Consider the following 26,875-nt stretch of genomic DNA (forward strand, 5'->3'; position numbering starts at 1 on the left):
TTTGCTGTGTTTAACATATGGGGAAAATTTAAATATTATATGTTCCATAGCTTTTGCACTGACCACTTTTTTTTCTAGCATGTTAAATTCAGCAAATAAACAGTAACTGTGCATTAAAATGTGTAGACATGTGTTCTCTGTAGAGGATGTGTACTTATTTTCAATTCTGTAATTTGATTCTGCAGGCATCTCTGTTTACATTTGTGCCAGAACAAATTACAGAATTATCCAAACCAACAGGTTAACAGTTAACTACATCTGTCACTTTGAAATGTTTGTATTAGGACATAACTAATATTGAGTAATCAACTAACTACTTTAAACAATTAATTGAGTAATCAGTGTTTTAAAAACAAACAATAAAAATGGACCATGCATGAACTCTGGGGAAGTCATGCATAGCTTTTCAAAGATTCCTGAATACTTCATTGGAAAAAGATAAACTAGGAAGACTTAGTAACTAATAAACAAAAAATGCATAGAAATGAGGGTGTCCATCAGGCTGTTTCATACTATATGAGGGACCAGTAGGTGAATTTAAAATATGCTTTATCATCATGTAAACTCTTAAATGCTTAGTCATTCAATCAGTGAAATCAGTCAGTCAGTCAGTAACTCAGAGAGAGACGACGACTCTCGTAGGCTGGACCGCCCAAAAACACTAAGTAGCCAAAAATGCATATAAATGAATAAACACATCGCTCTTGTGTGTTCATCAGACTCTGCGAATTACTGTAAGACAGAGCAGTAAGAGATTTTTAAATCTTCATACAAATTGCAAACAAATCATCGGTGATTCACCAAGAAGGTATTTATTATCCATTTTGTTTTACTGTGTAATCATGACAGACCTATAATTCATCAATTAGTGGAAGCTTTCACCCCCAAGGCCATCATAACAAACTCCAGTTCAGAAGACCCTTGCTCTTGCATTCTAGCTCTGCAATTTTAGTCACTAAAGTTAGCAAACTTTTCATAAAGCTGTATAAATATGATTTACTGTGCTTTCCATGTCTTCAGAAAGAGGAGCAATGTGTTTATTCATTTTTATTTTTAAACAGATGGATATGTTTAGTACCATATGCCTGAGTGTCTAAGTGGAAGAAAAGGCTTATCATACACTTACTCACACACAGACACACTCACTCACTCACTCAGTGAAGCCAGGCTTCATTGTACTGGCTGCTGTCAGCCACCGTCTGTGTGAGGTTTACATCATGGTGCTGCATCGCTCGATAAGGGATTTGGACATGTGAGGTGAACCGCAGCCAGGCAGAGTCCATTTCCCTCACTAACCCTTATGCATCTCTTCAATTACCCACCAGGCGTTATCACAGCACAGCCCTGATTATCACCTGTGAACCCTGCATCCACACCAAAATAAAATTAAATGATTAACATCGCTGTGTAGAACAGCTCAGCACCCTCTGGCCATGCTTTGGGATGCCATTTCCTGCACCTTTCTGTAAGCATCCTGCTCAGGTACAAAAGCCTGTGTCTAAATCCAATGCCATTTAGCTTGTATTAAGCACCACCGTATCCTCTGCATTCTGAAGAATGGTCAGAGAGGTTGGCATGTAATTTGTTTTCACAATCCCTCACTCCAAAGGGCATGAAGCGCTTAATGAACAAGGGGTGACTCATAAAGTGGGCCAGGGGGCTGAGACAGAGGGAGTGCAGAGGGAGGAGTCAGGCTTCAACTGGCTGCTGAGGATTCTGGGACAGGTTAACCCCGTTTCAATATTAGGCTTGTTCAACTTAACAAGGTGCTGCACAGACTGATCTCCTACTGGTCCAGTATGGTGCGCGTCGGTAAAATTTTCTGTCTGAATTGCACCAGCGCTACCAACATGTTATAATGACATGCGCCATTATCGTGGAAGCGAGACGGCTATAATTTTAAGGGCCAGTCAGCGCAGTTGCTCAACTTCCCGGCTGTGCAAGCTGAGAGCTTGATGACGAGAGCCTAATCTTCATTGGCTAGAAGCTCTGCCGACAACCATGTGAACTGTTTTGAATACAGCATGTAGCTTATTAAAATGTGCAGTGTTTATGGTAATGCATTTCACATGTGAAAATCAAATGTATATTCCTTAAAGAAATGTTATTTCTGATATGTGAACACCATGAGAGCTGCTGGCTAATGAGGGGCACTGCTGGTAAAACTGTCCAGCTTGACAGCTCTCTTCTTGACTCCTCCTCCAACTGCTCCTCTCCCCAACCGCCAAGATGAGGCGCAGTTCATCTTGAGCAAGTCCATGGTCTCTAATAAACCCTTGTCAACCTGCCCTCACCATTTCTCTTAGTACCTTCTTAAAGCGCGTTCCATTCCTGTATTAGCTCAAATTAAGTTTGTTAGATGATCCCTTGACTCATAAGTAGACTTCAGCAGCAGAACTTGCCCAGAAAATCACTGCAAGATGACTCAATTTCCTTTTCAAACCAGAGCTTAAATGTTTCAGATCTATAACATTCGATTCACTATTCAAACCAATTTATGTAGAAAGCTTCTCCATCTGCTGTACAGCGTTCTGTAAAAGTTTGGTGCTACTGGTTTAATTCCATATTTTGTTGATTTTTTAAGTGAAAATAAGTTACCAAATCCTCTACAGAGGACACACTTCTGCACATTTATTGCACAATTACTGTTTATTTGCTGATTTAAATATATTGGGAAAAAAATAAAACATAAAAATGTCGCCTATGCAAAAGTTATGTTTTATTTTTTCCAATATGTTAAACTTCTCAGTGAGAAATTGTGCACTTAAATTTGCAGCACAAATGCCAGATTTATATTTGTGGAGGATGCTCGCTTATTTTCACTTAGAAAATCAACAAAACATGTAATTTGATCAGGGGTGTTCAAACTTTTGGATACGACCGTACATGACAACTTATGTAACTTTGTTACTTTACTCTGTTAGCTTGTTAGTTAGCAAGTTAAGGGCTGAACAGCTAGCAACAACAAAACAAGGGCAGTGCACTATGATTTTTATTCGAAACATAAAGCTTAAAACAATTACTCAAAGTTTATGTATATTATGTTTCTCATTTTTTTTCGATTTCTCAAAAATTTAATTTACATTACAAAGTAAGCTTAGCTAGCTAATTAGCACACTTAGCTCACTGAGGGTATGTTGGAGGGCCCTGTTTTGGAGGGAGTGTGTTTTTGTTGTTTTAAAACAGCTCAAGAAGAGTCTTTATTTTATTTAGTTTATTTTTACACTTTTCTTAATTTTCTATCATTTTCTATAATGTGCATCATGGGTTAAATTCTTTAACTGCAGTACAAAAAACTTTCTAGCCTATTTGTTCTGGCACCATATAACAAATAAAATAATGAGAAAACAAAACAATAACTAGTTGTTCTTCACTGTGTTTGCTGTAGGCTAAATGATGCATAAACAACATGATGCATATTTAATTTCTTTTAGAAAAAATAGCTGCAATTGCGAAATAACACCCTAATATGGTGTGTGTGTGCACTCCTGTGAATCACCCTGTAAAGCCTGAAATAATAATTTAAGTCAGAGTCTGGCTGGATTTCATGACAATCTTTCAGACCACATCATACATTTTTACGTATTAATGTCCACACACAGGCTTGATGTTTAGGTCTCAAAAGCAAAATCAGCATTATACTGATGAAGACATGATGACAATACTAGATAATTCATTTACACCCTCGAAAGACACACTCTTCACCAAGTTTTGACTTAATTTGTCTTTGAATACTCTTTCAGTGTGCGTGCATTCATCATATTCATTCACTCAGGGTCCAAAGTACAACCGATGTTACAAAATGTTCCTCCAAATGTTATGTGCAATTAGACATTTCCACCATAGAGATCTCCAAATCCCCAAATCTTAGCTTTAATATAATATCATCTAGTATTACTGTCTTGTTTATCTGCACAATGTGTAATCTGTGTCTTCGTACCTTGTGTGGGCCGTATGGTCCAGAAATCACCGCCCCTACCTTGTATGTGAAGAGGCAGTATTTTGTTTCACTAAATATGGGTTTTTGGCACTTTTTTGACCTTGAATGGTAAAACACAAAGAACTGAACACCAATAACTGTATCGCATTCCAATTTTTTTTGTTTTCAGCCGCACAAGTTTTGTGAAATAAATTGGGATGACATCCTCTTTAACTGCTTTAAAATTCATGTGTTTGCATCCAGATGAAGCTTTGAGATTTCAAAACAACATTACATCAAGGACACTCTCAGCCACATCTGTGCCTATTAGCTTATAGTCCATATTAAACACAGCTCTGGAAAGATATCTAATATTCTACTGTGTTATTTACTGCCTGAACACATGCTTTTATTGCCCACCCATCTGTTAGCCATATTCCGAGAACACCAAAAGCTTTTAAAACTCATTTTAGATGAAAGAGGAGATCATTTCTGTGTGTAATGACAATAGAGGTGACAGTGCTGAGCACACTGTATACTGGCCGTGGTGGGGGGGTCAACTGTTTCACTTTATTTGTGATTTCCAAATTAAAAATCTAATATTGTGTTAAAATTGGCTCTGCATGAAAAAGTGAACGTATGAGTGAAAAAAGCAGGCAGTTTAAAGCCATTTCAAATAGAAGCTTTGCAATTAAATGCTTCCATCTGATCAATAAGTGAATTGGATTTTCAATTGATCTAACCTGGCAGCTGAACCAGCTCAGGCAGTGCTGCTAGATGAATTTGTCTTACCTCCTCGGCCTCTGGGCTTGGCGTCACTGCCAGTTGTGCTCCTGGGGCTTTTCTCACTGCTTCTGAGAAGGACACCCCCATTCCCGCAACAAGTGCTAGAAAGAAAAGAATCAATCAGTGGAGCATTAGCAGAACGTCTTCACATGTTTTTCAAAAAACCTATTCCTTTATGTCAAACCAGCTTCCTTTCTGTGTCTGCTGACCTTTGGACACATCCACTCTCTCAGATCACTGGTTGCAGCAGAAATGAAATGAGGAAAATAGTGTATTTGAGGTAAGGGCACTGAGGACACTTGGGAATCGAAGGCACACAGTGATGAATGGTGAAAGAAAAGGTTGGCTTCAGTCATGGTTGGAAGGACGTTTTGATGTGCTTACAAGTCAAGCATCCAGCCAAGTTATCACCAGTGAGATAAGAACAGGTGACAGAGACGCAAAATATAAAAGGACCGCGACTTTAAAACATTAAGCACCTGGCAATATTTTCTGTACATACCAGAATTTTTTAACACTGAACGGCTGAATGAAACAGAGTGCAGAGAGTCAGGGAAGAGATCGGTCCAGTGCAGGAACAACTTAAAGACAGTATTGCAGAGGCACGATTATTTCCTTTCAGTTGCAGCATTACATAAAAAAAAGTGGTTTTACTCATAATACAGCATTGGTATTTCTTGTATGCGTAAAGTCCAATCCCAACAATGTGTATCATGAAAAAAATTCCTTAAAGTGGTCTATAAAGTGTTTTGGAACAAAAGCTTTCATTTTCTTTCCGTCCATACATGAGATTTCCACATAACTGGAGTTCTTCACATCAAACAAACAAGCTATGATCAGGGCACAGCATGTGCACCTACAGAAGAGGTGGTTATGTAGAATCACTTTTCATTGATTACACTGGGGAGTGTTGGGTACCACGGACACTCGCTGTCAGGGTTGCCCGGCTTGTGGTTTTCCCACCAAATTAGGCTACTTTGAAAATGCTGTCGCAAAAGAAAATTATTAGGTTTCAGCTTTTGGTGGGCTAGAGATTTTTTGCTGGACCTGGCAACCCTGCCCAACACAGAAAATGCTAAAGAATCTTTAACAAAAGACCACTGACTACTGAGAGATGCTTGATGTTAATAAAAACTAAAATTTGGAGTTTAAAATCTTTGGGGATTATCTTCATTTTTAATTAAATAAGAGGTGAAAACAACATAAAATGTCAGGATTGCAGGATTCTCATTCTAGAGTTGCAGAATTCATTTCATGCCTCGTAGTAGTACACAACCAAAAGTGAATCAAGCTTTAGCAATGGTGATTCCGCATGTAAAGGGGAAAAAAGGCAGGAGGACGCTCTGTACTCTTTTATTTTTTGGTTGTATAGTACTGGGTGATCCAGCCCAACAATGAGCCTGTTTACACCTTGTATCAACATGCGTGTTTGGATTTCTCTTGACCGGCCAGGTGTAAACACCCCCAGGATGCAATGTGAGCAGATTACGATCGGATCACTCAAACCACAGTCGGTGAAACGGAAATGATGTGATATGCTTTTTACCCTAGAAAAGTAAAATCGAATCGGATCACTTTACACTGACAATGCATTTTCGTGAAAAATGTAAGGGGAATCTGGCCAAAGTTTATCTAGATATGATCTGGACACAAAACACATGTTAATGCAAGGTGTAAACTAGCTCAAAGAGACGTTTGGAATAGAATGTTCAGCTTACCACTGTGGTTAGCAGACTGTTGTTGCTGGCAGCAGCAGCACATTTTTCTATTGCTATCCCAATGAAAACAATAAATATCTGGTTTGTTATCATCTACCGCCAAAATGTACATTCAGCATTAGAAGTGTTTTAATCACCCTATTTTTAGAAATGTAATCTAATCTAATTACTGTCCTTTTTTGCAACGGAACAGAAATCCGTTACCGTTTTTGTAACCTCATCAAGTGGAACTCTCTTCCACATATTTCGTCACTACCCAAGTCTGTCTAGTCCAGTCTAAATACAGCCAAGTTCCAGATTTCAGGTATGAATTAAAGCTTAGAAACAATGAACAGCATTAGCTCCTGTGACATGTTGGTCAGCAACTCTCATTTCATGTCTAAACCTAACCTGTGAAGATTTCTAGCCTTTAAAAATGTCATAAAAGTGTTTGTGTATACAGCGGAACACCACAGACAAATAGGCCAGACAGTCAAGGATGATCTAACCGACTCAAACATTCAAGCTCAAAAGATTTAGCTGGAGATAGCAACAGCAGCAGAGGACTTTGGAAACAAAAAGACCAATTATTTATATGTTCCTACATTTAGCACTTTCAGCCACCAAAGGTAAAAGCCAACACATTAACAAAGAAGACTCCAGAGGGAAAAAATGCTGCCCTGTTCAGGTGTCACTGCTGCTTCTACAATGCATTATGGCACTGTGACCTTCCAGAGATGCTGGCGGCTGCCTCTGTAACATCCACTAACTCTATGAACCTGTTATCACCCTCTGCTTTTAATGAAAGGTGAATGTTTGTTAGGCCTTTCTTCAGAGCTGTGAAATGCTGCCACCTCTGAAATGTAGCTGCAAGTCATGGAAGAGGGTTGATCACATTCTCAAGACGGGTCCTATAACGCTGTTCTTGGATGTAATAGATCCAAGTTCAGTCATAAAGATGTATGGGTTACAATGCGTTGAAGAAAGGTAATTTATCTTTGTATTATTTTGGCCCAATAATGGTAAACCAAATTTTCTTTGCTGCTTTAAAATAAACACTGTTAAAGTGTTATGATATACTGTTTCACCACCTACATCACACAGTTCCATTGAAACAAGAGGCAAAAACTGCCCATATTGAACTTAATCATGTTGTTGTCACAACCATGAACATATATGATTGCCTATTCTGCCAACAGCAGTTTAGCTGACCATTCACTCTGAAGTGATAAGGAATGTTGTTACTGCAGAGAGTCTGTAGCAGACATATCGAAGTGAAAAATGTGTGTGAAGGGGGGAATGATTAAAGATCCCTTGAACACAAAAGAATGGTTTTAAATGTTTAACTCATCTTGGATCACTTATAAGTCACATAATATATGTTACAATAAAGTATGATTATATAGACTGATATTTGTATTAAAAGTGATCATAGGACATCTGAAAAGAGCAATTTGTGGGGCATTACATAGCAGCTTAGTTTTGTATGACATGAATGAGCTTGATCCCACCTCAGCCCAATATACTATACTCTGCAAATGATAGGATTACGGCATCTGACATGCCTGTGCTAATGTAGCTAACTTGTTTGAAATGTTTGTGTGCAGTAAGCTGTTGACTAAAATAAAAAAATATTGGTATGACAGTGTCAAATTTACAGTCCACATCTGTCTAACAAACTGTCAAATATGGCTTGTAGGGCTGTTCTTGTAACAAGTAGAATGCTACTGCAGTAGCTTAGCATGCTACAACTTTACCACACCGAAGCACAGGTTCATTCTCTCTCATTAACACTTTGTTGACAGAAGTTTAGAGAATAAAGGCTCAAATCTGAGTGGGTAAATCCGTGTATCTGTGTGTGGAACTGCTAATTTACGCTACTTTTGCTTCCAAGTCCTCATTAACACTGGTAGCTACTGTTAGTTTAGCAAGAAGGCCTAAACAGCTTTACACAACAATGCCGGTTCATTCCAGCTCACTAAAGTCTCACTGATGCAAAAGAATAAAGAGAATAAAGACTTTAGACTCATCTGAGCAGGTAAATCTGTGTTTTTTTTTGTATGAACCTGTTAGCATAAGCTACTTTTAATTTAATATCCTTATAAATCCATAGGCTAACTTTAGCTTAGCGAGAAGATTAACCCACTAGCAATTCCGGCTCACTGATACTGGTTTAGAGTATCCTATGCTATTTTTTGTATTCTCCCGTGCATAAGAATTATACCTAACATATTTACCATTTTATTACTCATCACAGATACATTTTTGGTGTTTATGGCAAACTATGCCTTTAAGAGTACTTTAACGTTATGCTTGGTCCTGGCTGACCATTAGTTTCCTTTTGAACACTTTTCGATCCCATTAGGAAACCATCAAAAATGCATTTAGAATCAGCCATTGGTCACCTGTTAAACAATCCTTAACACTGTGACATCAACCCATTAAAAAGACCAAAACATATATATAGACAGATATTTCAGTCTTAAATGAACGGTGACAAAAATCAGCCTGTTCACTTATAAAGGAAAATAACACACACACACACACACACCACTCAGGTCACTGTCTCACACATATAAGGAGAAACTGGGCTCTGACCCCCTTATTAAATTAAGACCACCTTAGCTTACATTTGCTGACATGCTTATTAGTCCGAGTCTGATTAGAGCCCCCATGAGATTTAGTTACTCTTGCAAAAGCAGAAACAATAGGGGGCCACTCAAAGTGGATCACCTGCACTGCTCTCAGTGTCTCACATCTCTTCCTGACCATTAAAGCCAGCAGGACAGCAATACTGATACTAATGCAATCAGGTCAAAGAGAAATTGAGGCAGTGGTGTATTATCTAAGCCGAACCTGTCCCACCCATCTCTATTTTACACTACTGATGGCCACCGCTGAATATAATAAATAACCACTTATGATTAAAACTGAGCCCCGGATGTAATAAAAATGGACTGGCATCGACCAGAATACCGGTCATTCTCTATTGTTCTTGTGCTCATGAGACCATATGCAGACCATTTGCTGATGGCCAGTTCAAACAGAGTCTGCTTTAGCCTTTAATTAACAATCTTAAGATGTCAGCCTCATCTTTCCTTTCTATATGACTGGCTTATGATAACACCAGATGGGGAACTAGGGCAATTAGAAAGCAAGGAGATGATTAATTTGACTCATCTAAGGGTTTATCTAATGATAAAGTTTGTGAACTCTGTATGTAATATCATTTTAATGGTGGGGAAAATGTCATGTCACACAGCACCAAGATAGATAACAAAAACATAACTTTGATGTATGTAACTTGCTGAGTGCCTCATGGACAAAAGTATGTGGACATCCCTTCTAATTAGTGGTTTTAGGTACAGCCAAACACAAAGTAGAATGGGTCCTATTGAACAGCTCAGTGACTTTGAAAGTGGCGCTCTCATTCGCAAAGTGATGGGCAACTCAAGCTTACAGAACGGGTGTAAAAGCATCTTACTTAGGTTATAAAGAACACTACCAAGTCCTAAACTTCCTCCAGAAGCAACACTAGAACTGTTTGTCAGGAGCTTCATGGACTGGGTTTTCATGGTGACCAGCCACACACAAGCCTAAAATTGGCATGCTCAATGCAAAGTCAGCTGGAGTAGTATAAAGCGCACTGCCATTAAACTCTGGAGAAGTGGAAACCTCTGGAGCGATAAATTTTGCTTCACCATCTAGCCATCTGACCGACAAATTTGAATTCTGCAGATGCCAGAAGAAAGCCCCCTGCCCAAATGCATGCTGCCAGCTATAACATCTGGTGGAGGAGGAGTAATGGTCTGGGACTACTGTTCGTATTTGGACCCCTTGATATTAGCGAAGGGAAATCCTAATGCTACAGCATAGAGTGACATTCTAGAGAACTGTGTTCTTCTAACTGTGGCAAGTTTGGAGAAGACACTTTCTTGTTTTAGCATGATGCCCCATGCAAGAAGTGAGAATTATAAAGAAATGATTCACCGAGTTTGGTGTGGAAGACCTTGATTAGCCTGCACAGAGCCCAGATCTCAAGCCATGTTCCAAAATCTAGTGGAAAGACTTTCCAGAAGAGAGGAAGCTGTTATAGCAGCAAAGGAGGGACAGACTCCATATTAATGCCCATGGTTTTGTAATGAGATGCTCAATACGCACATATGGGTGGCAGGTCTGGTGTTCACAAACATCTTGCCAGGTAATGTACATAAGACTGAGTACATAGCAAATTTCTTTTGTGAAAGAAGAGAAGAAGAACTGAACAAATCAAGGTACATCAGGTTTGACATTCTAACAGCAGTACTCAGGAAGCACTGACTCATTATCCTTCTTAATTTAAACTTAAGTAACATCTCATGACTTGATATATCTGGAGAATATCATGATACTGAACTTGATCAATACCACTGTATGTATGCACTGTATCAATTCTGCCACCGGAGTCTCATCAGGATCTTTTCCCCACGAAATGTCTGAGCGTTTGTGAAACTAGAAAGCCCACGTGCTTGTACGATGCTGAATTCATTTAACAGTAATGGACTCTGCACAAATTGCAATATCAAGCTAGTCATGATGTGGCTTTGATCCTGAGTTCTTTGCCAGTGGCTCTCGGCAGGCTGACATTAAAGACAGGTTAATCAGCGCTGAGGTCTCCTCTTTCAGGCCACAGAAAGCACAGGCTGAGAATCGCACGTTAGGCCTCCTGTGAATCACTATAGAGTGGGTGCCTGATGAAACCGGTGATTAGGACATTAGACGCTGCAGCTCGCAGGAAGCTGTTTGAATTAATCGACCACAGAGTCACACGCTATTACATGTTGAACATTTCAGCACCTCACTGTTTGGTGCCTTTGTCAGGATGAAAGTACGTCAGCGCTGCGGAACGTACATAATCATTTTCCTGCCTACTCTACGGTGGCAAGGACAAAAAGCTAGTTAAGAGAAGAAGCTCAGTGTATAAAACATTTTCAGCTAGGAGTATGACACCAAGTCATTATGTAAGTTATTATGTACTAAGTTATTATGTAAATAGTCACATAGATGTCTAGATACCCTACGGGCCAGATGTAATAAGCTTTTTGCGGCAGTTAAAGGCATAAATTGGATGCATTCTGGAGCACGAGCCTAAACCCGCAATTTATGGGCCTTGTGCATACAGTAATGCAAAATATGCTTCTCTCCCTTATGCATATCATCACCGTCCCAAAAAAAAACAAGCATCTCCAAAACGGCAGCTTTACAAAAGAGGGCAAAACATTCTTTACTCTTCATGTAAGTTAATGTTAAGAGATTTTCTAGGCAATGTTGAAGCATTTGTCTTGGTCCAATCACCTTAAAGTTTTCATACAACATAAAAAGCAGCTGCTGTGCTCAAATGATGAACAATAAAAATCAAAAACAGTGACAATGCTGTGAAACTGTAGCGGATTACATATTCTACTCAATTTTTAACATTTGAAAAATTAGTGGTGATCAATTTTAAGTGGAATTTTCCTTTTAAAACCAGCCATAAATTGGCAAAAGTGTGTTGACTTCTTTTGACAATGACAGCAGATACAGTGGCTAAACAGAATGAGCCTTAAAGACAACATTAAAGAATATTTATCACGAGAATAATATTATTTTCAGGATTTTCAGGCTTTAAGGATTGGATGTATGTCCATAATATGCACATGCTGTCACTGTCCACAAATGTTATTTTCTTAACTAGAGTACAATAACAATCCTGAAGAATGTTGGGGTGAAAAAGATTTCATACATTTATAAATCAAATGTTAATTTCAGACATATTGTGAGAACATGCTGTGGCGGCATCTTGCATACACAACTGGCCATATGTGTGAAAAAGTTTGTAGACACCTGCTCATCCAATGGATCTTCTGAAATTATGGGTATTAGTAGGAAGTTTGTTCTCTTTCCTATAGTAAGAGCCTCTACTCTTCTGGAAAGGCTACACTGGATGTTAGAACACTGCTGTGAGGATTTGATTGCATTCAGCCACAAGAGCATTAGTGAGGTCAGGTACTGATGTTGGATGATCAGTTCTGGATCACAAACTGCACTCTAACTCATCCCAAAGGTACTGGATGGAGCTCCATCACTCTAGAGAAGGCAGTTTCTCTGCTCTTTAGCACAATGCTGGGGGGATTTATACCCTCTTGGCTGGCACTTGGCCCTGGGGTATGGTGATCATAGGCTCATGTGTGGCTGCTTCAGAGCATTCCATTGTATTCGCAAAGCTTTTGTATGGAGACTATACAAGTTTTGAGTGCCTAATTGAACACCTGTGTGCACCTTAAGGTAGCTGATAATACACTAATTAGAAGAGCTGTTGTTTTGTCCTAGAGCCTAATTCTATCATGGGTTATTAGGAATGTGGCATCACATTTGTGCACTTTATTATGTCCGAAAAGAAAGAAGCTGAAGTTGATTAAACAAAAGTCTGGAGACAGCACATTCAATGTTGCCAACTTAATACACATTTCACTGTGTGATGTATTACCTGAGAATACATACATGACCGGCATACAGACATGGCAGCTTAACCCGCCCCCCTGCCCCTCCACACGATCTAGGTGGTGATTGTATTCATCCAGTAGACTGTTACGTAGGCTCTCCAGTTTTAAATAAATAGAGCGGCGTGGAGGTCAGGAGTGCAGATGCATCAGCAGTCTCTACGGAAATGGCATGACATTTTCCAAGCAAAAGAATATAGCTTGGTTGCGTCTCCTACTCTTGTTTAATTATCAAAAGCTTGTTGCTGGGAATGCTATGCGGAAATTCGAAAAAACCTTTTGAATTTATGAATTACAGGACAAAAACAACAGCGGAAGTCACTTCTTCTGCAGATTTCTATTAAAAACATCACTTGTGCTGCTTGGCAAGAGCATTGGTGAACACAATTAAAAAAGATGCACAAAATAAAAATAAATAATAAAACAGTTATTAAAGTCTAATCCAAGGACGTAGCTCTCTAAAAGCCCTCCACTCAATTGCAGTAATTAAGCATGAGGATGTATCACATTTGAGTGGGCAGTTTTGGGAGAGTGGTTGGAATGGCTCATGCAGGATAAGCGAGAGCTTTTAAACAACTCCCTTCATCACATCATATTAACGTAATCAGATTGACGAGTCTGTCTGGCTCACAGTCCTGACAGAAGCAACGAGACAGTTGCTCAAGAATTATGATCAAGCATTCTTAAGGAACAAATTTCTGCCTGTATGTGACTGAGTCAATGCATAGAGCAATATGGCACACAATACAGTTACACTCTACCGGTTACAGAAGGGAGAGTTGGACAGGATATTAGGAATTTAGAATGTAAATTCTCTTGATATCTTAATGTCTTTTAAAAGCTTTGGCGTGTCCATATCCTACATTGCCATTAAGAGGCTAAATTCAACAGCAGCACGCACAGAGGAATACCTTTAAAACCATTTTATTATTCAAAAAGAGCAAAGTGAAATCAGTAGGTTTTCAAGCTGGATGAGACAGATGCTGCCTCTTCAGATGAGCTAAGAAACTAAACCTACAAACAACCGGTACAATGTCGATGATTCAAGACTCTGTGTTTTCAACAAGGGGTCTTGTTAGTTTATCAGAAAAATATGTTTTCACTGTTTCTGGACCTAGGCCGCATCAGCTAGACTACTTAGCCTAGTTAACTAAAAGCCATGCCACAGATACTATGACTAAGAAGGTTTTTTTTTTTAAATAAGAAACTAACTTCAGATTTGATCTGCCTTTTTGGTCACAACCTTAACTTATGTGTCCTTTGTAACAAGCTTGCATTAAGGCACTCATATTCCATTGTGGCAAAGTATAAGGTAATACATTTTCTTGCAAATACAAGCAAAACTGTCAGTTTTTACAGGCCTGTTAAAACCCTGAATAACCAAACAGTTACGTCAGTATTGGGATACTGGCACCTCAAGTGGTGAACATCTCTAGCATGGACTGTGAACGACAAGATAAAAAATGCTTGCATCTTTAATGAAACTCTATTTGAAAATAGCACAGATTTTTTTTTCAATGATTTGAGCCCTTTAAGGCTCAGCATTTACAATACAGTCATAAATAGACATATTTTTGTCAGACGTTACATATTTGACATTTACATTGCAGCCGTTGCAGTAAACATTTACATCACTGAAGAAATGTCTATTGCTCAAATACAGCTGTAGATCTTACCATGCATAGCTCTGTAGGCACAGCCTAGACAAGCAGAGTTGGCCACATCAATAGTGTATACTGGAGCACTGAAGATGTCAGACAGAACCTGCAGCAGAACAGAAGAGGTAAAATTAATCTGTAAATACGTTCTTGCTACCACACTCCTAAAGGGAAAATTCCACCAATATTTATAATTCATGCATATCTCAATATGTTAAGATGTGCACAACATCATTCGGGGTGGTTTGATGTGAAAAAATCTGTTCTAGTGAAACTTGCCAAGTCAGAACTGTTCACACTGGTTGTGATAAGAACCAGACATCCATAATGGTTGATGCCTTTCAAAGCTACATCACAGAAAGTTATTAGATGAAATGCTTACAAATAAAATGTCTGCCATGAATGGGTGTGTAAAATACATATTTTAAGTCAAAATCTCCAAACTATCGTAAAATGATACCTCAAGCATCAAAGAGGTACATGAAGGGTGCTGTAAGGCAGATTTATCACTATTTTGTCATTATAAACATTACATATATAAACTCAAAGAAGTTGTGTAGGTTCACTGGCAGTATTAGACAGTGAATGAAATGGCTATATTTATGCTGTAGACATCGTAAACCTACCACTTTAAATAAACCAGAATCTTTGGGTTTCTCTACATTAAACTATTTCACATCAAACCACTCTAAATGACTTTATTTACATCTCATTAAATGAATTGTACAGAAATTTTGAAAAAATTGGTGGAATTGCCCTTTAAAATGAAAGGTTCCTAAATGGTACTGGGCTAGGCTATATGTTACTAGGTAAAAAATAAACTTTAATATGGAGCCTTCACATTATATGGAAGTTCCTGAAACTCTGAAAAAGTTCTTACATGCTGGCACATCTTAGCTACAAATATGGTTCTTTAATAAATCACCCACTGAAAGGTTCTTTAGGGTCCAAAGGTGTTTTTTCTATGCCATCACTCCTAAGAACACTTTGTTCTCATTTAAGAAGTCGGAATACCGTCTACACAAATCATGCCACTTGAAATCGCAATTTACAGCACCAAAACTCCCTAATGCCAACATATCTGTATTGTATGAAGTGTACTTACATGCAGGCACACATCACCACTTCCTGGTACAGACTTCACAGCAAATAATGTACTCAAGGAGATGCCTTGTGTGAAAACCCTCATATATGCTTTGTTATGTAACTAATTATGCGACAGCCATGAAACACCTGAACAGATAATTGTTCAGTAACTTCATAATTCCCTGAAAAGGGCTTTGATGTGATGTGCACGGCTGAGCCAGTATATAGCTGTATATATTCTTCAACTGCAGCAGACCCTCTGCTGACATTCATCATAGTTTCTGTTTCAATTCAAATCCAAACTGCTCAAGCGCAAAGCCAAAACAGCAAAGATTTGGCTGCCTAATTACTAATGGACTGCACTGTTTGTGCACAATATGGTGTTTGCAAGATGAGCAATCAATAGTGCAGCCCCAAATAAATGTTCCCATCACCACATTGTTTTATCCGAGCCCAGAATCAGCCCTGCATTAAATTTTATTTTCTCTTTCTCTATCTTTCTTCCTACACGGTAGTCCATTTTATGTAATTATATTTTAATTATAGCAGAATGATAATATATGTAATGATGTGTTATAAATTTTTATAACAAAAGTTTTTGCTACATCGATTGACTAAAAATTCCAAATAAAGCACTGCGACTGCCATTATTTGTTTCTCCCATTAAACTGACGTCTTACCACCACTGAAAAGTAAAAGCAGAACAAGCATGCACTTAATTTAATTCAAATAAATGGTGGTGACTTGCTTCTAGAGTGCTATTTCAACTCCTTTGACAGTAGTTTTTTCATTGATGGAAGCTGGGCGATTTCATTAAGATTCTGGGGAGAGGGAACAAGGTGCTACTATCATCAGTCAGAACCCATTTACAGAACAAACTGTCTCCAAAACTCACTCTGTTCTGCACACTGCACACTGCAGCTACTCCATAAAGGCAGAATGAGAAAGTTCATTCTAGCAGTATAACGATTTTGAGGTCAAGATTTGATTTGATTTTCAATATTTGATGTATTAAAATGTCTTGATTCTGCAGAGCTCTAATTAGACATGATGCAGAGTGATTTGTCTCAGATAAATAAGTTCTTGAATTAAACTTTTCAATATCTGCCTCTCCAGCCCAAAGTAAGCCTAAACAATCACAGTCGGTAGCATTTTTTTTTTAAGTGACATCCGAGTAATTGGATCATGCTTGTGCAATTGCTTAAGCCCCTCCCCCTTCCCCACCCACTTTAATCTGATAGGATCCTCCCAGAGGCCTACAGTAGTTTCTGTGAAAAACAGGTTAACGGGCAAATCATTGATACACTTCTAAGTTTCTATATACTGTTTCAAATTCTCAGTTTTCAGATTCTTCGATACTGACTTGAAATTATTACAAACTTGATCCCACATTTGAACTTGAATTAAAAGCAAGAACTCCACATTTGGAAATGCTGAGCTTTTTACTTTATATGATTCCTTTAACAAAAGCTTGTGACTATCATATTAGTGATAATCATCACATCAGAACAAAGCCTTCAGTCCAAGCTGGGAAGGCAGGTAAACTGTAGTCTAAAAAAATCCAATAAGAAAAAAACTGAATGAACTCTGGAGCAGCAGCAACACATTCTGTGGAGTGATCAATCATGCTTCACCATTTGGCAACCTAAATTATACTGTGAGTTTTCTGCCTGAATGCTGAGTGCCAGTTTTAAAGTTTTGTACAGGGAGAATAATGGTCTGGGGCTGTTTTTCATGGTTTGGGCCCAATAGTTCCAGTGAAGGGAAATCTTAAAGCTACAGCATACAGTGACATTCTAGAGAACTGTGTGGTCTGTCTGGGGAAGGTCATTTTGTCTTTTACAATGACACTCAACCAGTGCACAAAGCAAGCATGATAAAGAAATGGTTTGCTGAGTCTGGCACAGAAGAACTTGACAGGCCTGCACAGAGCCCTGACCTCAACCCCATCCAACACCTTCGGGATGAAGTGGTGACTGCAATCCAAGCCTTATTACCCAACATCAGTGTATGACTGACTGAAAAGAAGTGCATCCAAACAGTCATGTTTCAAAAATCTGGTGTAAAGCTTTCCCAACATAGTGGAGGCAGCTATAGTAAGAAAAAGGCAACCAACTCTATATTAATGCCCATGGTTTTGGAACGGAATGCTCCATAAGAAAAGAATGGATGTGATATTGGGTTATCTACATACTTTTGGCCATGTAGTGTATCCACTACAGTATAAAAACATCTAGACAAAACACTGTGGTCGCTTAATATTTGTGTTCTTTGTTTTATGCTTGGGGACAGATGTACTTAGTGCATGCAAATACAGAGTACATTAGCTATGCTCCACAAATCTCTCTCTCCAAAGCACACCAAGTAAGTACTGTACATTCATAAATATGTATGCATTAAAGCCCAAGGCCTGCAAACAAAAGAATGCATACATTCATGCAATCACAGCAGTAATCCCCACCCTTCCTTCATATACAAAACAGCATACCCACAGATGTATACATACGTACAAAGAGTAATGTTAGCAGAGGTGAGGGTGCACTGATATCAAGCCAAACACAGCTGTGGTCCTCTACAGGCAGATAGAGTTCTTTTCAGATAGCACCTCAGGGATGAAAACAATCGCACACATGTGCACTGCTGTTGTTCATGTTGCTCCATGCGCAACAGTTCAGAGAATGTAATTTAAATTCTATGAAAAGAAAGTACTGGGAAACCTACAAAACTGAGCTTTTCAGAATTCGTATTGAGGTCAAAAAAATAAGCATGCATTTGTCAAGCTATTTTTTCCTTCTTTGGCTGCATACCTGAAGAATGTCCTTGTTAGACGAGGCCCCTCCCGTCGCCAGCACACGCGTTCCTGGAACTAAAAATGAGGAATACATTACGGTAATGTCAAATGCAAGGCAGTGCCTCAGGTGTAGAGTGTTTGGAAGGTTTGTGTGCGTGTGCACGCGTGCATTATATATTCCTGTAACAATTCACGTATTGGTTCTGCTGACATTTTTCTTCAAAGGCTAAATTGACAAATTAAGCTTTATTCTATTTTTTTGGCACTAAGTGGACTGAATTCAGTGGAGAGCCACAAAAAAAGGTCATACATCTTCTTAGTGGCCAAGCTACAGATGCGGTTCTGATACTACATAAAGCAGACCACAGTTTTTCTGATCTTTCTACAATAGGCACAACCTCAACCTTATTCTCATTTGGTGGGCAAAGGGCTGTTGTCATTAACTGTTTTTTTAATAGCCTATAATGTATTCATTTCATCATCAACATCACTTTTTGAATGTTTGTAGTGGTCTGCCATGTATATGCACCACATATTTTCAGATATCATCATTGAAATTAGTGTTTTTATAAGACTACATAGCTAATATTAGCACTTAGCACTAGTAACTACCAGCTGAGGCTACCGCCTACCTAGTGGTCAGCCACTACGAACGTAGTAGTAGTGGTTGTCAGATACCACAGACATGACAAGCATCTTATTGCTGTTAGAATGGGCTGACAAATTATTAAAATAATTAATTTCACAGAAATGTTTATCAAAATTATTACGTTCAATAATTCAATTACATTATTTTCACCTCTGAATGCAAGGTTCAAATAAACATGCAGTCACAGGGTTTTCCAAACAATGTTTCCAATTTTCGTCATGAACTTCCAGTAAGAGCAACAGTGGTCACACATTCCAACTCCTCCCCGACTGTAGCACTCACGCTCATACAGCTTGTGGATTCTTGTTTCAGCGGAGGCTCTTGAGGTGAACTGTAGCTTTCCAGTTTACTGCTTGTTGGTATTTCTTATGCGAGCACTGGCCAGTTTAGTCTGGTATTATTATATTACTGCCTCAGCTGTGTGTTTTACTTACAGAATGAAATATGGTAATTTTCAAAATAAAGCCTACCACAATGATTATGTCTGGTTTATTAGGAAAAAAACAAACAGGCTACCACTGAAACTCATGAAAACCCTGCTGAAAAAAAATGGTTTTGCTTCCTAACAGGAATTGGCTTAATTGTTATTATTATAGGCCATTGGTTTCCTGTAGGACACCTCTAGATTCCATTAGGAAATGCATGTAGAATCGGTCATAGAAGACCTGTTAAACCATTCTGTGTGTAAATCTTTTACATTGTGATATCGCAACAGCATGTGTTTTTCAACAGTGAAGTACATTAAGTGGAATTCTCCAATATTATGTACGGAAAATAGATTAAGTGATTATATTGCTAAGCAGAAGCAGGCAAATGTTAATGTGCTGTTGGCCAATTCTGCCATTGTGGCAGACAGTGCATGTGACGTCACTGGTGCTGAGAGTGCATGTCAGCAGCCAGACTCTTTTGAAAGAACCATCAATGGAACTTGCCATTTTAAAGCTGTATTTGAATGAGAGGGCTAGAATCATGCAATCATAGTGTGCAATCAGCTGGGCTTCAGCCTGAGCTACTTCAGATGTTTCAAATGGTGAAAATATGTTACTGACATTAACAAAAGTAGTAGCACAAATAATTTAAAAGCATTAAAAACACAATTTTACACCATTTGAAAATGCCAGTTGCAATTTCCATTGTCTGAAAAATGTATGATGAATGGACTAACAGGATAGGTCCAAAATTACTTTGAATAAAATCTTGTGACGTTAAAAACATTTCATTTCTTCTCCTGTACGGTTACCATTTTGGAGACCTGAGGTTTTGTTCCATTGCAGACACCAAAATAAGTGCGTTCATATGTCTGCGAACCACTGGCTAAGAGCATGCATCAGTTCAGAGAGACCTGACCTGAGCTCCCTCTTTCTCCAGCATTCTGGATGCTCTATCTGTCGTGCCCTGCAGTTCTGCAAATCCAAGCATAACTATGATCCACGTATGCTGCCATCGCTCCCTACCAGAGCCGCATGAAAGGCCCACAATGGCTTTTCTCCCTCTTGCAGCACATTATCATCACCTCGCACAGCCACGTGGCACTACCCCTTCCTGCGTACACTATTAAAACCTGTCACGCCGCCGAGTGTAGCCTTGGGGTGCCAATAAGAATGAAATGGATCCAGTCTGAGCCTTGCACGATTGATTTGTTGCTTCGTTCCCGCTCTTTCATTGACCATCAATGACGGCTGTACATCAAAGGTCGGGGTAGGGAGGAAAACCAATTATAATTACACAGAGAGAGGGAAGGAAACTGCACTACCATGTAGGAGGACGTCTAAAGCAAGAGAAAGAAAGAAGAGAATATAAAAGTCTGAGTTAATGTAGGGCTGATGGTGGGCTTAGATGAATGGATGTGGTGATGGGAAGGAAGGGCTGCCAAATCTACTGTTACAGAATGAATATGCGTGTTCTCTGATTCAAACAGTCCTCTCTTTGCAATACTGAACAACTGAGAAGCCATAATAATAAGTGATCATGAGAAAAGAGCAAGTTCAAATTCAAGGTTATATAATAGCAGAGCTGAAAGCCTTAATCTGAATGCTGTAAAGACACAAAGACATGAATCTCTCTTTGTAGAACTCTATAAACCTGCTTTTTGTATATGAACAATACTAGGATTACCAAAGATCCAGAATCCAAAAGAACATTTGGGGGGCTGATATCTTTTCTGTCTTCACCCGGCGCACTGTCAATAACCTCTTGGCTATTACTATTGACAGCGACAGGGCTGAAGTAAACATGTGGCTGCACCGAGCTGTTTACCTTTGCATCTTTCATCTTCTGAGAGAAAGAAATCGATACAGCATTGCATGTAGGAACACAATGGAACCGCAACAGAGATTTCTCCATATTCTCAGGCCGGGTATTACTTAAGCCCTGTTGGACAGCTCATGATGAATTTAATACCAGAGCACATTACGAGTGGATCTGTCTAGATTCGTCTAGATTGACATTTACAATTAAAACAATAACAACAACAAAGCAAACCAGAATCAGGCCTGTTTCTCAACATAAACGTGAACCTGACATCCACACTACTACAGAGAGTTTCAGAACTAGTGGAGCATTTTCACTGGATGGTAAGTGGGGGTGGTGAGAGAGGGAGATGAAACATGATATTATTGGTTAACATTGGGCCTCATTCTCCAATATCTTCCTAAGTTTTTTTTTTGTTTTTGAGAAAGGTCCTAAGAAAAAGTCTATGTCAGATTCATGACGTGTTCTTAAATTGCAGAATTGTTCGCACGTTGTGCTCTTGCGAGTGTGCAGATTCTGTTCTTACCTAAGAACAAATCTCAAATAAGAAAATGCTGGTGAATGTCAGAATCTTCATAAAAACTGCATATGTAGGTTTCAAGAAGAAATTTCTACTTAAGAATAGTTGGTGAATGAGGCCCATTATTTTTCTACTGCCGCTGATGCATGACAATGTAAACAAAAATCATGACGATGTTTCAGAGTCAGGGAAACGTCACCAATTTCCTAAACAACAACTTTCCTTTAAATATATGATAACCGATACTTAATGTGCCCAAGCAGATTGACTTTAAGTTACACACAACTTACATCCAGCACTGGAAAGTACAACCCCATTTCCAAAAATGTTGGGATGCTGTGCAAAATGTAAATAAAAACAAAATGCAGTGATGTGCAAATCATTTAAACCCTGTATTTCATCCTGTGCAAATCATTTAAACCCTGTATTTCAAAACAGTACAAAGACAACATATCACAAATGTTGAAACTGAGAAATTTGATTGTTTTTTGAAAAATATATGTCCATTTTGAATTTGATACCAACAACACGTTCCAAAAAAGTTGTGACGGGGGCATGTTTACCACTGTGTTTCATCACCTCTTCTTTTACCAACACTCTGTAAGTGTTTGGGAACTGAGGAGACCAATTGCTGTAGTTTTGAAAGTGACATGTTTTCCCATTTTTGTTTAACATAGGATTCAACTGGTCATCAGTTAAGGGTTTCCTTCGTCATATTTTTCATTTCATAATGCGCCAGATGTTTTTGGTGAGTGACAGGTCTGGACTGCAGACAGGCCAATTTAGCACCCAGACTCTTTGAATACGGAGCCATGCTGTTGCAATACATGCAGAATGTGGTTTGGCATTGTCTTGCTGAAATAAGCAAGGCCTTCTCTGAAAAATACGTCATCTGGATGGCAGCATATGTTGCCAAAATATGTATATATATATTGTTCAGCATTAATGGTGCCTTCACAGATGTGCACGTCACCCATACCATGTGCACTAATGCCCCCCATACCATCATGAATACTGGCTTTTGAACTGTGCACTGATGTGAGATGAGTGGTCTTTAGACCGGAGGACACAGTGTCCACAGGACACTTTTCCATGTCCCCTCAGTCCATTTTAAATGAGCTCGGGCCCAGAGAAGGTGTTTATGTACGGTTTCTTCTTTGTGTTTTAGAGTTTTAACCTGCATTTGTGGATGCAGAGACGAACTGTTTTCACAGACAGTGGTTTTCAGAAGTGTTTCTGAGCCCATGCAGTGATTTCTCTACAGAATCATGTCTGTTTTTAATGCAGTGCTGCCTGAGGGCCCAAAGATCACTGCCAGCAAATACTGGTTTTTGGCCTTGTCCCATGCATACAGCGATTTCTCCAGATTTTCTGAATCGTTTAATGGTATTATGTACCAAAAAGCAAAGGATCTCTGCTATTTCATGTTGAGAAATGTTATTCTTGAATTGTTGCACTATTTGCTCGTGCAATCTTTCACAGAGTGGTGAACTTCTCCTCCTCATCTTTACTGCTGAAAGACTCCGCCTCTCTGAGGTGCTTTTTTATACCCAATCATATTACTGCCCTGTTGTCAACTGACCACCAGGTGTGTTTTTTTTTTAGCATTACACAACTTTACCAGCCTTTTTTTGCCCCTGTCCCAACTTTCTGGAACGTGTTGTTGGCATCAAATTCGAAATGGGCATATATTTTTCAAAAACAATCAAATTTCTCAGTTTCAACATTTGATATGTTGTCTTTGTACTATTTTCAATGAAAAATAGGGTTTAAATGATTTGCACATCACTGCATTTTGTTTTTAATTTACATTTTGCACAGCACCCAACTTTTTTGGAAATGGGGTTGTATTTCTCCAGATCTTTACTGGTCACAGGGATACAGCTAATATATGAATGACCTGTTCACTCTTGATATTATCATCTATCTCAAATCATCTGATCATAAGTGGACAGTGAGACGTATAGCAGTTTACACTTGGCATTCCCATAAATCTTGAATATGTCTCCAGTGACCACCACGCATAATTACTATATCAGTATCTCACTACATTTCATGTCGGACAAAAACGTACAGAAAGGCTTTGTGAACATGAATGAGCTGTTACAAATGTTCAAGTACTACTAACACGATAAATAAATGGGGGGGGAAGACAAATAAAGAAGCCATACAGCTGCTTGTTGTGATGGCGCAGTTCATCAGGCAATCCTTTGTTGCTGTCAGGGGTCCTTCAGGCACTTTGGCGTTCACGTTACAAATGTTATGTGGTCATACATGTCCCTGACCTAAGGTGGTCTGACAGATCAAAGCTGTACCTAGCACTGTCCACTTACAATCGGATAACCCAATGACCGTTAATGCCAGGAGTAAACTAAACAACTTTATGCACACTAAAGTCAACTTCTTTAGACATTGCACCAGAGCCTGTCATAAACCAACACCTGCATATGTAGATAGATGTCCTGCTGTCTGAACAGAACCATGTTTGTGCCAACATTACACAAATCAGAGTTGGACAGCTCATATAGTACATGCTACAAATATTTAGGTAGTGAGGACTTTTACTACTGCAAACTGTCATCTTCAGTTCTCTCTTTCTTAGTAGCAGTTCCAACCTAAGTCTAGCAATCAACTCCTTCTGAAGAAATTAACTAGCTGAAGCAGTTTTGTCAGATTATGGATGGAACAACCTAAAACAATCTAAAACAATCTTAAAGGCAAGAAGGTGAATCAGGGTTGGTGACCACTGTTCTGAGGTATGTACTGTAAACACAGTGCAACCATTTTAAAGCTGTGACTCCTACCTGGTTTAACTAATGTGATGTACTACACTTTTACCTCACAATCGTTGTTTAATTTCATATCCAATGTGCTGGAGTACAGAGAAGAGTATCAAAAACTGTGACACTGCTGAAAAACGTACGCATTATTTTGCAAGGTACTTGGCTGCTTTGGCTAGCACAAGTTACCACTGGCAAGCTAATTTACAGAATAATGTATTAGAAACATGTACCATATACACGTATATGCAAAAGTGTATACACCCCTGGTCAAACAACATGTTTGGTTGATTTTCTAAGTGAAATTATATTCTCTATAGGCAAACTTACCTATTTTTTGCTAATCTTAGTGCACAATTTCTACTTATTTCCTGAGTCTAACATATTGGAAAAAAAATAAAACATACAGTTTAAAATGTGTCAAAACTTCTGCACAGGCTACAGTTTACATATTATATTATTTTCTCCAGTATGTTAAATTAAAAAAATTAACAGTAACAGTGTATTAAAAGGTGCAGAAAGTAACTTATCTTCACTTAGAAAATCAACAAAACATGTCATTTCACCAGGGCGCCCAAACATTTGCATATAACTGTAGGTGCACTTTGTAGCTTTAGAATAACTGACTGGTGTTCATCTAAAAAGGAACCAACACTGACCACATATTATTTGGGTGGTGGACCATTCTCAGCACATGCAGTTAAACCAATATGGTAGCAGGGGCATTATTACGGAGGGGGTCTGAGTGGGCTTTGGTCTCCCCCACTTGAAAGTCAGGCTTCAGATTGCTGATTGTTTCTTTCATTCTCATGACCTTTTTATTCAACCATAAGAAAATAAAGAGAGTGACAAAGCTCACATCAGATCATAACAAATTTCTGGACGATGCCATCGCTATGGCTATGCCATCACCGGTTGCACCAAAAGGCATGGAGAGATACTGTTTTTAACAGCAACGTGTAGAGATGATATTAGCCTGCTCCTGATGGTGAGAAAAAAGCTGAGTTGTGCAAGTTCTTCTAGGCTAACTGCCTACATGGCAATTTTCAACCACTTGTTCTGCTGTAAATACCCTGTTTTTTTTTGCTGTCAGTTGTTATAGTAGCTACTTACATAAGAGGTAAACAGTTGCATATGTTAAATATATTTAATTTCATTTTTAGATATAATGAAGTTGGTTAGCTAATGGTCTGCACTATACTGATGTTTCTGGGTCTTAAGGCTTGTTAGCGAGGTCCATAAAAAGATAGCTTGACGAGTTTGGTGTGGAGGAACTCCAGTGGCCTGCACAGAGTCCTGACCTCAACCTCACTGTACAGCTTTGGGATGAATCTGAAGATCAATTGTGAGCCAGGCCTTCTTGCTCAACATCAGTGCCTTATGCCACAAAAGCTCTTTTTTACTGACTGGGCACAAATTCCCATAGGCACACTCTTGTGGAATCTTCTGGAAAGCCAACAAGCCTATGATGTCCAACAATGTGTGATCAGGTAATGGTCAGGCGTCTATATAGTGTACTCTATCAGGCACAGTACAGTACAACAGCCTGTCAGACTGCAGCATGCAGGTGATCCAACTGCTCAAGAGCTTCTCAGACCTTCTCATAGCTTCTACGATCAACCAGAATGGCCTAAGTGAGTTAACCTTCTGCAAAAGCTCATAATAAAGCAGGGCCAGGCTGTTCTGAGCAGAAAATGCGAGCGAACAGAAGGACTCAGAGTGGGTAGTGAGGCTAACAAAGCCAGCTATTCCTGATTATTCCTCCCTTTTCTCCAAGGGAAGCGCCTGTAAGAAGCCTACCGCTGCGTACACAGAGTGACGGAACGATTGAGATCACCCTTATTTGCATTAATCAAATATTTATGAGACCCGCGCCGTACAGCTCTCTGCCGAGAGTGTTTGTGTATGTGTGTGTCTACACGTTTACAGCCTTCGTACACACAGAACACCAACCAGGCCAGTGCTGCATAATGCCAGGCCACTGCATAATCTCCAGTCCATCACGCGCACTCTTATGAATGAGCATGTCGTCAGTGTTTCATTTTAGCAAAGATGTCGGCGACAGTGAGATACACAGGCAGATGGACTGGCGGTGCGGATATTATACATGTCATGCTCACCACTGGCTGTGTCTCTCCAAGCTTTGGCTCTGGCATTTCAAATTAACCACAAGCTGAATTCTTCAGTACTGAATATCCAAAGGAAGACAAAACAAGAACTA

General features: G+C 39.1%; 1 protein-coding gene across 2 annotated transcripts in view; it reads right to left on the bottom strand.

Moving 5' to 3' along the window:
- xylb (xylulokinase homolog (H. influenzae)) overlaps window positions 1–26,875 on the bottom strand; it is a 75,071-nt gene that overhangs the window by 12,810 nt on the left and 35,386 nt on the right. For both annotated transcript variants that reach the window (XM_036589609.1, XM_036589618.1), the window contains exons 16-18: window positions 18,472–18,530; window positions 14,597–14,684; window positions 4,712–4,806 (exon numbers count right to left, since the gene is read on the bottom strand). In XM_036589609.1, coding sequence (XP_036445502.1) covers window positions 4,712–4,806; window positions 14,597–14,684; window positions 18,472–18,530 — 242 coding nt within the window. The remainder of the gene's footprint in view (window positions 1–4,711; window positions 4,807–14,596; window positions 14,685–18,471; window positions 18,531–26,875) is intronic.

The sequence above is a fragment of the Colossoma macropomum genome, unplaced genomic scaffold (genome assembly GCF_904425465.1).
Source record: "Colossoma macropomum unplaced genomic scaffold, Colossoma_macropomum, whole genome shotgun sequence".
Classification (NCBI taxonomy): domain Eukaryota; kingdom Metazoa; phylum Chordata; class Actinopteri; order Characiformes; family Serrasalmidae; genus Colossoma; species Colossoma macropomum.